General features: G+C 39.5%; 1 protein-coding gene across 2 annotated transcripts; it reads right to left on the bottom strand.

Moving 5' to 3' along the window:
• Positions 1-1,205: 1,205 nt before the first annotated feature.
• On the bottom strand, positions 1,206-10,951 carry cables2a (Cdk5 and Abl enzyme substrate 2a). 2 transcript variants are annotated; one of them, XM_044352464.1, is made up of 9 exons: positions 10,332-10,948; positions 9,676-9,768; positions 6,083-6,160; positions 5,827-5,926; positions 5,535-5,703; positions 5,336-5,439; positions 4,892-4,998; positions 4,539-4,743; positions 1,206-2,252 (listed from the first exon to the last, which is right to left on the bottom strand). In XM_044352464.1, the coding sequence occupies exons 1-9, from the start codon at positions 10,883-10,885 to the stop codon at positions 2,112-2,114; spliced, it is 1,551 nt and encodes a 516-aa protein (XP_044208399.1). In that variant the 5' UTR covers positions 10,886-10,948; the 3' UTR covers positions 1,206-2,111. The 2 variants fall into 2 exon arrangements, with proteins under 2 accessions (XP_044208399.1, XP_044208400.1); XM_044352465.1 differs by lacking the exon at positions 6,083-6,160 and having other exon boundaries at positions 10,332-10,951.
• Between the last annotated feature and the right edge of the window lie 2,450 nt (positions 10,952-13,401).

A 13,401-nucleotide genomic window follows, 5' to 3' on the forward strand; every position in this document is an offset into this window, starting at 1 on the left:
ATGTGACGACTAGCCAGACTATTGAGGAATAAATTTCAGTGCATTTTACAAAACATATCCCTGGGTAATGACATGAAATATTAAAAAAAACAAAAACACATTTACTATAAATAATATGATTCCATAATCCTGTTTCCTTGCACGTGACACCACAGCAGTTATAATGTATATTAGCACAGTTTTTCAACAAAGTCTGAACACGGAGCTGCCACAAGAGTCTGAACTGAAATCCCCATTTTCTTTCTCTTCAAGAACATGATCAATATGTGATTGTAGCTGGCTGGATTATTGTGGGACAAACAGTACAATCTTCTCCTTACATGTCGAATGAACACGAACCAATTAAAGGGGACATAACACGCTTTTCCATTTATATACTGTTATAATGTCGGACGTCAGACTTCCAAAACTTGAGGTGAATATATGTAAAAATGCTCACTGAAAATCAAAAGTCAGGGCTTCAGCTCGCTCTGAATTATGGATGTATTAAGAGAACTGGATACGGCGCCACCGCTCAGCCTTGCTGTCAATTTCTCCTGGTGGATAACTGCGGTATTGCAACATAAAAAATCCCTTGTGGCCCAAATCGCATTTTCCCCAAAGACCACCATTATAGAAGAGATGTCTGTAAAACTGTCGACAGGACACTTCAAACGGAAAATAAGGTCAAGTATTACTTTTTAAATCAATGGAGGTTTTATGTTTGTAAAAATGTCTGGAGTCTGGAAAAAGGATTTTAAAATCTGTGACGTCACTCCAGTGTAAAGTCTTCAGTCCGAGCAGGAAATACTGCCTGTATTCAGTGGGCTGCACGACGCAGAACCAAACCTGGAAGGTAAAAACTTTTTTGGCTCATGTGCCAGGTGAGAAATTTTCATGCGATTGAATAGGCGCCATCTTGGAGTCCAGTATCCAGTTCTGATAATACATCCGTGATCTGAACGCTTCTTTTGCAAATGACCTCTATTTCCCCATCGAACTGGCATCAGATCATCAAATTCCACAGTGTCTGTTGCTACGGTGGTTCACATTGTCTACTCGCACATTTTGGATCGGATTTCATCTCAAACATGTACAGATTACAGATACAGATATTTGAGAAGTTTATATTTTGAGTAAACAACAAGTAGCAGAAGTGAAATCTTATTATTGTTTGTTAACGCAGCCACCTCAGTCGGCACTGAGAAAGACCAATCAGAGCAGAGTGGGCTCATCGGGAGGGAGACATGAGCTAAAACGGCCTGTTTCAGACAGAGGCTGAACTGAGGGGTATACAGAGCCAGTATAAAGATAAATATGGAGTTTTATTATCTGTAAATCATGTAAAGATATTCCAGTAGAGCCCCAGAATAAAAAGACTTGGAACTAAGCACGTTACGTCCCCTTTAAAGGCCACTTTCTTGTTCTTTCACCAATAACAGACTAAACTAACTAGAATCATGTTTTCCATCAACAATCTACAGTATAATGTTTTAGTCTGACGGCTAAAAAGAAAATGCTTCAATGTCACAGTGGGTTTAAAAGGCATTTACAAAACCAACAGTGTGAATCTTTGTCATTTTTCAAAGACTGATCATAATAAATACTATACAGGCTGGATAGTAAAGAGAAAGGTGCAGGTTAAGAGTTTCCCACAAACACAAACATCACAATACATTTCACTTAAATAGAGTTTGAGAATACGATGACGTACCGCGAGAAAAAAAAAAGGGTCACGAGGAAATCGAAATAAAAGCACAATTAACGTGCTCATTGAACATCTCTAACATAGAGGTCATGACTGGATCGACACCAGAACGCCACACGTACAAAGACATTCAGATAGACACACACATGCCATAAAGTCTAAAATATTTGTCAACAAATGTAAACTAGTTATTCTTCATTTACAGAGAGCGACTCAACCCCGACTGACAGGAAATAAATAGTACCAGAATTATTTGATTCAAACACCACAGCTTATAAACTGGTCGATCCACCGCAACACGCTCGGTCAGTTCTCTCATTCACAGTCTTGATTACTTTGCCCGCACGCACGCACACACACACACACACACGCTGGCTGATGTTATTATGAAACCAGCGGACAGTCAGACGTCACCGTATCCTCTCTAACCCTGCTGCACCAGTCTGCGGTAGTGCGGCATGACCTTGCTCTCGGGGAGGTAAAGTCCCATCTCCAAGGCAACCAGCACCGGGAACTCCAGAGGAATCAACTCGCGTCTGTTTATACGGAAACGCTCCTCCAGCTTCTGCTCGTCCGTGGGGGTGAAAACAGAGGAGTTTAAAAGGGAAAACATGTTATGATGTGGTTTGAGTTTAAAAATGTCAAAAAGATGCAGATGACTGTACACGGTGAAATATTAGTTATTTTATTTTGATCATGTGGGATGAAAACGGCAGGATGTGTTTTATGTTATGTTGTCATTGATGTACGCTGAGCTTGTTTTTATATATTTTGTAATATGTTTTATTTATTTATTATGTTTTATGTTCAAGTCTATGAGACAAATTCACCTTTGGGGATATTAAAGTTAAATCGATTAGTTCTTTGGTCTATAAAATGTCAGAAAATGGTGAAAATGTTGATCACTCAATGACGTTTTGTCCAAAACAAGACATTGATATTCAGTTTACTGTCATAAAGGTACAAAAAAACTGGAACTAGATCATTGTTGTCATTATTTCCTAAAAATAATGACAACAATTAATCGATTATCTAGATAGATGCAGATTAATTTTCTGTCCATTGACTAATCGATTAACCAATTAATTGTTGCAGTTCTAAGTGCGTCCAATAGAAATGTTTATTTAGTCGACAGTGATCATGATGATTCCTGATAGAAAGTTGTGAAATATTATTTTATATTGGCAGAGAGATTGCTCTTATGGATTATAAATTAATTTCAAATTGTTTTCTACTGTAGGAACAGTTTGCTCTGATATGCAAGTAAAGAAAGACCATTAAGATTTAAATCTAATAAGCGACTGAATATATAATCGTGAAATTTATTCACTACTGAATACATAATATTGATATTTAAATACAACTTAATTTATTGAACTGAAAAAGAACTTGAAATGGTGTCATTTTAAATTCCAATCTTTGAAAATTTCACTACATAATTCCCAGCTGCAGGACTTCAAAAACTGATTTTAAGTTATTTTTTTAGGGTAGATCAATTCAGACGGAAAGTTCACTTGTTCAATATTAAAAAAAATTATTTAAATATATTTAAAACTAATGTACAGAACCCAGGAGACGTCATGGAGGGAAAGAAAAACTAATTTTTCCATAAACAACGCAGAGCACTTGGTGACTCAAACTTCTCCGAAATCACAGAACAGCTTTCATGTATGTTGAGTTTGTCGTCTTTCATTTTCACAGTCTGTCATGTAATCAATACATCTTAATGATTATGTTCTATGGGTTTATTAAATACCCGCAGCCATCACATAACGGTAGAATGGGGCTGTGCTCATTTTTACACACGTGGCACAGCAGCGGTAACTTCATTAAATTATTTATAATTATTAATTATCCCGTCACAGCAACAGTATCAGTCAGAGTCTGATGATAAATGACTCTGTACTTTCCTACACACGTTTAAGAATGAGTCAAATATGTTGGAACATTTTTATTTTGTTGTAAGTAATAAGTCCAACAAATTACTAATTAACGAGAACAAATTATTAAATTAGTTTTTTTTCCCCTCAGTTACACCCGCTGGGCTCTGTACACATCTAAAAGTCAAGTTACTCAGATCGGACTGATGAAACTAAGACACTGAAATTCAAAATGAAAATCCAGACTATCAATCAATCAATCAAGCCTGCCTGGAATCGATCAGATCTCTGTCCAATCAGGTTAGATTCTGTCAGTCATATGATCTTTCAGATGAGCAACTGGAAAACCCCGACGCTTAACGTTTCTGTATGAATTATATGAATTTATGAGCAAGAAAATTAAGTTCGGAAGTCACATAATTGGAAATTACTGTCTTGAACTTCAAAGGAAGAAATTAAAATTGCATAAATTCAGACAGATGGTGTTTAAAGTCAAATATATTCAGCAGTGATTAAATTACAAAATTAAGTATTCAGTTTCTTCTAAGACTCACATTATTATGGCTTTTCTTTGCTTTCATACTCTTGTTATATACAATACATTTGATCAATGTTTAATGGGAACGTTGTTAAAACTTAAACGTGAGGTTTAATTTTTGGTTCACTCAGCAGCAGATGAATTAGAGGAGCTGCTCTTCTCAGCCGCTCGCTGTGCAGTAATAAAACTTTATTCTTCAGCATCAACTAATGCATTTGCATTTACTTGCATAACATTGTGAAGAACATGTTTCCAATCCTGAATGACATGGGAGCTTAAAAGGATGTTTGGTAAATAACCTTGAGCAGCTACTGCATGTGTTACAGGTTTTTCCACTTCTTATTGTGTTAGAATAAAACAACACGTCCCGCTTTGTTTTAGATTCACACTCTCTGTAAACAACAAGGTGTGTTTCTGTGGAAACTTTACTCACATCAATGAGTTGTCTGACTTCTGGCTTCCGCAGATCACTGCTGATCTTTGCAGCCAGCAGCACGCACGTAGCTGCCACCAGCTTCCTGTTCTGCTTGTTGAGGCGACCCTGCAGCACCAACTTCTCAAAGTAAACAAAAGCCATCGCTATGGTGACTGGCTGGAGACTGCACTCCTCGCTCATGGCCCGCATCTCCCTCTTCAGGCTAGTAGAGAGGGAAAAAAAAAGTCACATTTACTGATCAGTTTTCTGAGAAAGTGCACTGCGTGACTTGTTTTAAAAACCACAAAGAAACGTTTAACCTTCAAAAGGCTCTTAGAAGTTTTCTTAGAAAGAATCTAATAAATATGTACCTTCTGATCTTGCTCAGCGTCAGTTTGATGTGAGGAAACTTCTCCTTGAAGGTCTCATTCATGTCCTTCTTCAGGTCGGACGGTTTAACATACTCAACAACAGTCGTCTGCAGAGACAGAGAAACACACCAGCGTGTCGATACAGAAGAGCCTCATGTGAGCATGAATTATAGCTTCAATAAAACTTTACGGCTTTTCTTGTAAACCGTCTCAGTAAGAATCATTTCACACATGCGCTAGTTACAGTCTTGTGACGCGATCTGGTAAGCAGCAATAAAATCATGTGAACGAGACATAATAGACGTATTTTACAGTCGTAGAGGGCAGGAGGTCGACTTACATGCTGCATCAGAACTATTTACAAGTCAAATTAAACCACGCTGTCCCTGATTTCTGAGACAAAGACAAACAGCTGCCGTATGAGATAATGAAAAGAAAACTCACCACATATGATGCAAATATCAGAACCCTCTTGTGTCTCCCGCAGGGCCACTGAGGGTCACTGAGCAGGTTAGGATCGTACTCTGCCACTGCTACTTCCTCTATATCTGAAAAACACAAACAACAGAGAGTGTAAGAGTATCTGAGGTCAGTCAAACCGCAGGTGTGTGTGTGTCTGTGAAGCCTAAACCTGGAGCCATACATGAGTCCTGTGCCACAGTGTTGCTCAGACGAGCAGGGGTGAAGTTCCTCTGCCCGTTGCCACGGTAACGCGACTGAGGGGTCTGAGCGGTGCAGTTCTCTGGCGCGCCGCCGCTCTTTTGTCTCACCAAGGCATTGGTCGGGTAAAGGAACTGAGCGTAGGACACAGTCTGAGGAGGGAAAAAAATGAGACAGTCGAACCTTCAAATCAAGAAAACGTTATCTGAGTAACGTGTGTGTTTCCGTTTCATTCACACATCCGAGAGACGTGTGTGAATGTCAGAAATACTCACCTTGCCGTAAGTGCCCAGCTCCACACCTTCAAGACAAGGCAGCAGGTCTACGGCCACCACAGACGACAGCCTTTGTCTCTGAGCCTCCAGCTTAGGATCACTGTTCAGAAAGAGTCACATGTATGTCATTTTCACCACATGCTGCAAACATGCTGCCCTCTCCTTGAGAATGAAATGGATCACACAGGAGGTTGATGAAACATAAAAGCGGGGGGTGAGGGGGTGCAATCTGCTTGAGATGCTGCTGTCTTTGTACCTGAGGTGAGCACTCTCTCCGTACGGCAGCACTGAGAAAGCAGCGTATAGCGACCGCTTGGCACAAATCAGCATGATCCTGCAGGACACAGCAAGTACAGGCAGACAAAACAGATGGTGTGTCAGTCTACAAGCAACAACCACAGTCACTGCATTCATCAGGACTGGAGCCACTTCTGTGTTTGATCTGTGTCACAACTGAAGCTAAACAGCTATCGACAACAATCTAAAGCTAAGAGCAGGAGGAGGGGAATCTTAACAGCGGGACGAGCCCCAGTTTGTGCCTCTCGGGTATTAACTGTTATCTGATCACTGAGATAAGCATCCAAAATTCCTAAAAATACATAACTGGCAATCTCAGCTGTTTAACAATACTTCTACAATCCTAAAATACTCCTCTAGTCATCAGGATGGAAAGATATTCTGTCTGCTGCACAGTAAAGAGTTTTAAGACTGTATTTCCTATCCAAGTAGCCTGCAATGACATATATGTCAAAATTAGAGCTGCAACTAAGGATTATTTTCATTATCAATTAATCTGTCAATTATTTTCTCAATTTTCTTGTCTTCAAATCTCTTGTTTTGTCCACAATAGTCCGAAGATATTTAGTTTACAATCATAGAAAAGTAAAGAAACCAGAAAAGACTCACATTTGAGAAGCTGGAATCAGACTTTGGGTATTCTTTTCTCAAACAAGACCAGGTCAAACCTAGTATATGGCCCAACCGTGTATGGTGGCCACTGGCCAAGTTGTTACAGGAATGGTGAGCAGAGGTGTCTACAATGTGAATTCCTGGATATTAAACGTTTATCTGCAACTTGCTTTAGTGGTCCCAGTAATATTTGCTGGTAAAGTACTGAAGTAGCAGATCACATGATGTGGTTAAAAGTTATAAAAGTAGTTGCAAGAACAATACTTTTCACTAGTATCTTGGGATGTTTGATTTGAAATAGAACTTATTTTAATTCTAATTATAACTATTCTAATTATCTGTTAACTCCCGCTGCTCTTTCATCTGTTTCACTCTGTACTGAGTGTTTTGTCAGAGTGATATTTGGGCTTTAACTGTTTGTTCTCTTTCAGGCCTCTATGCACCTTTTCTCTGCCTCTTTCCTGGTCAATGTCCATGTAGGCTGCGGTGGAAACTGTAAACGAATGTCTTGACAGCACTTTGGGTGCAAATTCATGAGGCTTATCTCCGCCCGGTTACCACAGTTACAGTCAAATCAAGCGCACCCGCAGAGCAGCCGTCCCACACTAAACTGATATATCAGCTACATGAGTCGCATGTTTTACCTGCAAGACTCGTGTTTTAATGCTGATGTTCATTGTTTGTGATGTGAAATGTGCGTCCTGCTATTAGTTCAGTTCATAAAATCAAAACGCACCGCATCTCTCCTGGCAGCTGCTGACAGCGTTGCCAGCCGCAAGGTGGATCACACTGGACAATAGAGGAGGAGACGGTAGAGACGCTGGTATATATCTGTTTAAAACAGGAGTTTAACTGACTTCACTGCATTTAACATCGGAGCTGAGAGCGTCTGAGCTCGGAGCAGAGACACCATCGCTCTGCATCACTGCTGTCCTCTGCTTCCATCATCTCACACTGATTCATTATGAACAAGCATCAGCCAATAAGGAAACTCCAACACTCAGCCGGCCGACCAATGATGTAACTTCATCACTCACTCAGGTTAAAGGACTGGTCCGTCATAATTAAAATAGCTGGCAATTAATTTAACAGTTGGTAACTAATCGATTGATCGACTAATCGTTGCAGCTCTAGTCAAAATATTACTGCATTATTTTCTGTGAAAATAATAAAATATTAGAAAGTAACATCAAAATTAGAGCTGCGACTAACAATCATTTTCATTATCTTTTCATCTATAAATGTCAGTAAATATTAAAAGCCAAAGTCATCATATGTCTGGTTCTGTCCGACCAACAGTCAACAACCCAAAAACATTTAGTTTACTGTCGTGTATGACACAGAAAAACATACAGTTCCCACATTTAAGAAGCTGGAGGCAGCAAACATTTCACCTTATTGCTTTCAATAAAAGACTAAAGGGATTATTCGATTATCAAAATAATTGCAGATTAATTTCCTGTCCATCGACTAATTAATCAACCAATCGTTGCAGCTTGAATCATCATATACCAACATACAGTAACTGATAATATTTTGACATTTTGGTTTATGCTGTACAAACTGAGCAAGGAGATGTCAACTTGGAAAATTACCTTTTTTAATCTGATAACAGAATATTTTTTCATGAAGACGATTAAAAGAGTCTTTGAGGATTCTGGAAATACCCTCAGAAGTGCTGTTAAACAACCTTCTGTGTTTTTCTAAGATCTTCTTATCCCTTCTGTTTTTGTTTCTTCAGCCCCGCAGGCATACACTCAATATAATGTTAATACATGAGAGGCACAAACTGGTGCCAAGAGCTGAACTAGATAAAACAAGGGACAAGCAACCACCAAACGTGCTACACATTCACCAGTACTCCTATTTTTCTGACAAAAATGAGGACGAACCGATTGATCACAACCTACTAAACATCACCACAGCCAGTGAACACAACAGTGTTTTTTTTGGGACTATAAGAAAACTGCACAAACGCCAAGGGGGGTCTTCAGCTCCTCACAACAACAACAACAACAACAATCAATACAACATACAGTCAGCAGTCTCTGTTGTGACGCTCAGCAGTAAACAGCCAGGCCAGACCTTGAGGGAGAGATATCAAATCTCTTACAGCGGACAATGTTGCAACACAGAAAAATCTACTGGTGTTAATTAGCTTCGTTATATAACCTAGAGAGCTTTCAACTCAGTCAGTAACATGCGCTTGCTGTGTGACTGCCTAAAACAGAAACAGAAAGTCAGACCCGAGGGCCCGTTTGTTATAGCTACATCATTGTTTAGCACACACCAGCAGAAAACACATGACACATTAGCAGGTATGTGGGTATGAATGTGAGGTTGACGGCGAGATGTTGTGAAAATGCAGGATAAATTAAAAAAAAACAAAACACTGATGATATTGAAAGTGGGCATTTAAAAAAAGAACAAAACTACATGACATGTTTTTGTCAGTGTCTACAGACAAATTAAAATCCCAACAAATACATTACCACAGTCTTGTTTTTCTAACTTTCTAAACTGGTCAACGAGCTTCACAGAAAGCCAGCAGTGTGATATTTCAGTGCTGTCGTGCTTCGGGGTAACCTTACTGTTGAAATAGGGTGTTACATTTCCTCACTGCACCTCTTTTGGCTTTTGCAAAGCTTCCAAGGGTGATTAAATTCACTGTAGCAATCACCACTCAGCAGCTGTACCGCTGTTATTCCTCTGCGGGCCAAACTAAGTCGCTGTGCCAGAGATAAGCAGCTTATTACAATACTAGCGGGAGGAGTATAACACTGCTAGAGAAGGCCTATTTCACAGTCCAACATAACACAGCCTTTGTTGTTTTTTTTTTAATTTCTCTGACAGGAAACTTGGTGTTGCAAAAATTTCTCATAAATTCCTCTATTGTGAATTGTATGGAAATGTTTATGTAAATTCCTTTCGGAGACTCACCTACATCCCCTGGTATCATACTGCCTCATACTCTTGATAAAGTGGACTTTCTTTGGCACCTTGGGTCCAGGGGAACCAGAGACATTCCTCAACCTGAGAAGAGACCGAGAAAGACACAAAGACCTCTTCATTAACATCAAACCCAACAAAGGACTTTCACATGCTCTGTAATCTGAACTTGTACAGTGATGTAAATCTCTTTACAACACAGATTTGAATGTAAATCTAGTAGTAGAGGTAGTAGTAATAGAAGGCCAAATCCAAACCTCCTCATACAAGACAGGCAAGATTTAATAGGGTATTTTCTTCCTCACATCATAAACCTGACAGCTTATACATAAGCTATGATTTATTTTGAGGCAGGCAAGTGATTGTGATTTATGTCCAAGACACTAACAACACAGGACACCAAGGAGCAGTGAAACAACCATATTGTAAACATAGGGTAAACTGTATTTTCTATCTATATATCTACACTATTTACACTTCACATGTCATAAAGTTTTATATTTTAAAAGGTTATACCACAGAAAATGCTGGAACATTATAACATGAGAATCAAAGTGAATTCTTCTGTTGGTACCTGCTGGTTTCATTTTATGCGGAAGTTTCGTTTAAAGGCCCGAGGGGGAAACACCGACCACTAATATTCTCACCTCTGCCGTGAATCCAGGGAATTACCGGCCGGCACCGGGCTCAGCGCGGGCGTTGACTTGACACGGGAGCAGCTGGGCTGGTGTCCGACGGGCACAGGAGACAGAGGGGTGTCGGGGAGCAGCGTCTCGGCCGCACCGAAACCCTCCAAAAATACCTCGTTGGTCCCCACAGCACTTGCCCCAGCAGGACCCGGAGACATTACCAAAGAAGGTCGGGTAGGACTGACTACCCCTGGAAAACTGGAGGAAGAGCTACTAACGGCCGCGGCGGGTTCTGTCACCGGGGCGACCGGTGCTTGGCTATCCGCCGGCAGGGGCACGACCGTTGCTCCGTCGTCTCTCTCCATGAGTCGCTGCTCCTCGGCGGCTTTTTGGTCGGAATTTCCATCGCTAAGCTGACACTGGGGCCGTCCATCGAGGGAAATATTATTGAGGAACAACAAAGCCGCCTGCCTCTTTCTGGAGTCCCTCACTTTCCTCCGTTGCTCTCGGTGTATCTTCGCCGGTCTACTGTTACTGCCGGTGGACTGTAGACCGCAGAAAGCGGTCGCCATTCTAGTTTGAAATGTGGCTGTTGAACGCAAAGGCGACGAGTGACCGGTACTAGCGCTGTAGCCCCGCCCCCGCTGTATGATGATTGGCTGTGGTAGTTATTATGCAAAGTTTACTCTGGACATAGTCGTAGGTGATTGGGTCAGAGATATATTATGCAAATAGAATCTTCCTGCTCGCTGTTGATTGGCTGTGTGGGAATAGTGGGCGGTACGCTAGAAACAAAAGACATATTCACAGACACCAACTTCAATTTGATGACTTTTCTGACACCAATTTGCATATATAGGTTATACAAGTATTGATTAAACCACACAGTACATTATTGTCCTATACCTAAACATATAAAAATTCCCACTATTTCTTCCAAAATCAAATTAAGGTCTGAAAACTGATGAATGACACAAACGCAACAATATTCTGTAGTCCCACAAACTGTGGTATCATTTAATCCACAAAAAAACAGTGGAAAAGATGGGCCGAATAGATTAGTATAAACTTATCAAAGATAAGATAGGGGAATGTTGAATGCATTAAAGTGAAAATATTTAATATACAGGCACTCGGTGGCATGAAGACCTCAGAAAAGGCCACAGTCAACAGACTGGATTGTAAAGTATGCTTTTCTTCACGCAGCATTATAAAGTTTTTTTAAAATCCTTTATAATAGGTATAATGGCTTAAACTTTCTGGATCAGATAATAATGTGTTGGGTTTCCAGGTTGTAAACAATCAGTCTGGCTAGTGTTTATGGTTTCTGTTTGGTGATATTGCAGTTATACATTTTAGTGATAGACATTCATTGTTTTTTCACATTCTGATAAGCCATCAAGTCTGTATTATAAATGTTAATAAGTCTTATAAATGGTATTTACAATAATGCATCGAGTCTGCAGTTGTAAATGATAATGGATTTTGGCCCAGATGCAAACCTTTCTGATTAATTAAGTGATCTAAGGATTAGCTAAAGTTTATTAGGTACACAATGCAGTCTAAGACAACAGCCCTGCAATAAATCCCACCTTCATCAAGGCTGTAATGTTCAGTTTTTGTTGAACCTGTTTTACAGACGTGTTGATTCAACTAAACAGTTATTTTGCAGGCTGTGTAGTTTGTGCTGCTGGTGTTTTTCAGGTGTTTTTCCACTCATCAATATAAATGTGATGGATTAAAGATTAGAAACATCTGCCAGTATAAAAGCATACAATTCAACAGCCTCCAAAATGACTTTAGAGTTAATTTAACACCTTTAGAAAACACTTCAGAACATTATACCTTCTATAAGGGTATGATATTATTGCAGGGCTGTTTTATTACAGCATTAGTTTTGGCTAGCTGTACCTAATAAACTGGCACATAACTGTATAAAACAGCAGTAAAAATGATTTTTCACCACTTGGCCACCCCAAAGTTGTCTATATTAATGGATTATAACTGATCCATAAAGCATTAAATCATTTACAAACTATTACTAAGCCATTAGTTACAACTTATAAATCCTTTATAAAGGGTGTGTTATTATAAGGTGCTATTAAATTCACCACATACTTCAATCAACAACTGAACTTGAGCTCCACAAAGGTGATAGAATGCACTACAAGATTGGGCTGCTGTTTCCATTATTTTGTCCACCCTCTGATGCTGTTTCTATCTATCATTAAAATGTCTCTTCTTTTATATGTTGCCCAGGAATGATCTGTTGGCATTTATTCGGATAAAACCAAATAACCAACCACAGCAGCCTCCAGCTCTGCGGTTTTCACATCAGAACAGTTTTGCTTTTGATAAAATGGCAACAGCTATCTCATCTTATCTATTTAGCATTTGTGAACAAGTCGGAGGAATGTGAGACTGTGATTGTGAGATCAAAGACGAGCTCTGGCAAACAGCTTGGCTGCTTTTTCTCTCATTTCGCTACAGCAACAGGAGTTAATTGGACAGTTTGCACAGGATTTTGATTCTGGTTTCACACTCCATTGACTTGCAAACATGAAGCCTGAGTCTGTTTCTCAGAGACAGAGACCAGAGTGTGAAAGCTTCTACATCTCCTCAGTGGGAGTGATCAATAGAATAGACTAAATCCTCCCTTCACTGTTCAGGAGAATTACAATGATAAGAGCACGCCAAAGAGTGCTGTTTGTGTTGAAGAATAGGTTCATCTGTTGAGAGGTCGCTGACCTCTGTGGATATAAACTACAGTAGGTATCAGTGGCAACTTCAGAGCCGCTGCTAATCCACTGATCTACTGCGACACAGAGACGGGATTTAGTCTCAATCTAATCAGAACAATCTGTCAAGATTGCAGTCGCCTTAGAAGTAGAACTATCTATTTCTACAGTATCTTTAGCTAGATATATATATCTATATCTATATTATATATATATATATATATATATATATATATATATATATATATATATATATATATATATTGATTGTGGCTACCATGAAGTACTGTACTTGATAATTCTCTTACAATTTGGGGTATTATGATATGCGGAGAAGTTTACATTCTATA

This window comes from Thunnus albacares, chromosome 5, assembly GCF_914725855.1.
Source record: "Thunnus albacares chromosome 5, fThuAlb1.1, whole genome shotgun sequence".
Lineage (NCBI taxonomy): Eukaryota > Metazoa > Chordata > Actinopteri > Scombriformes > Scombridae > Thunnus > Thunnus albacares.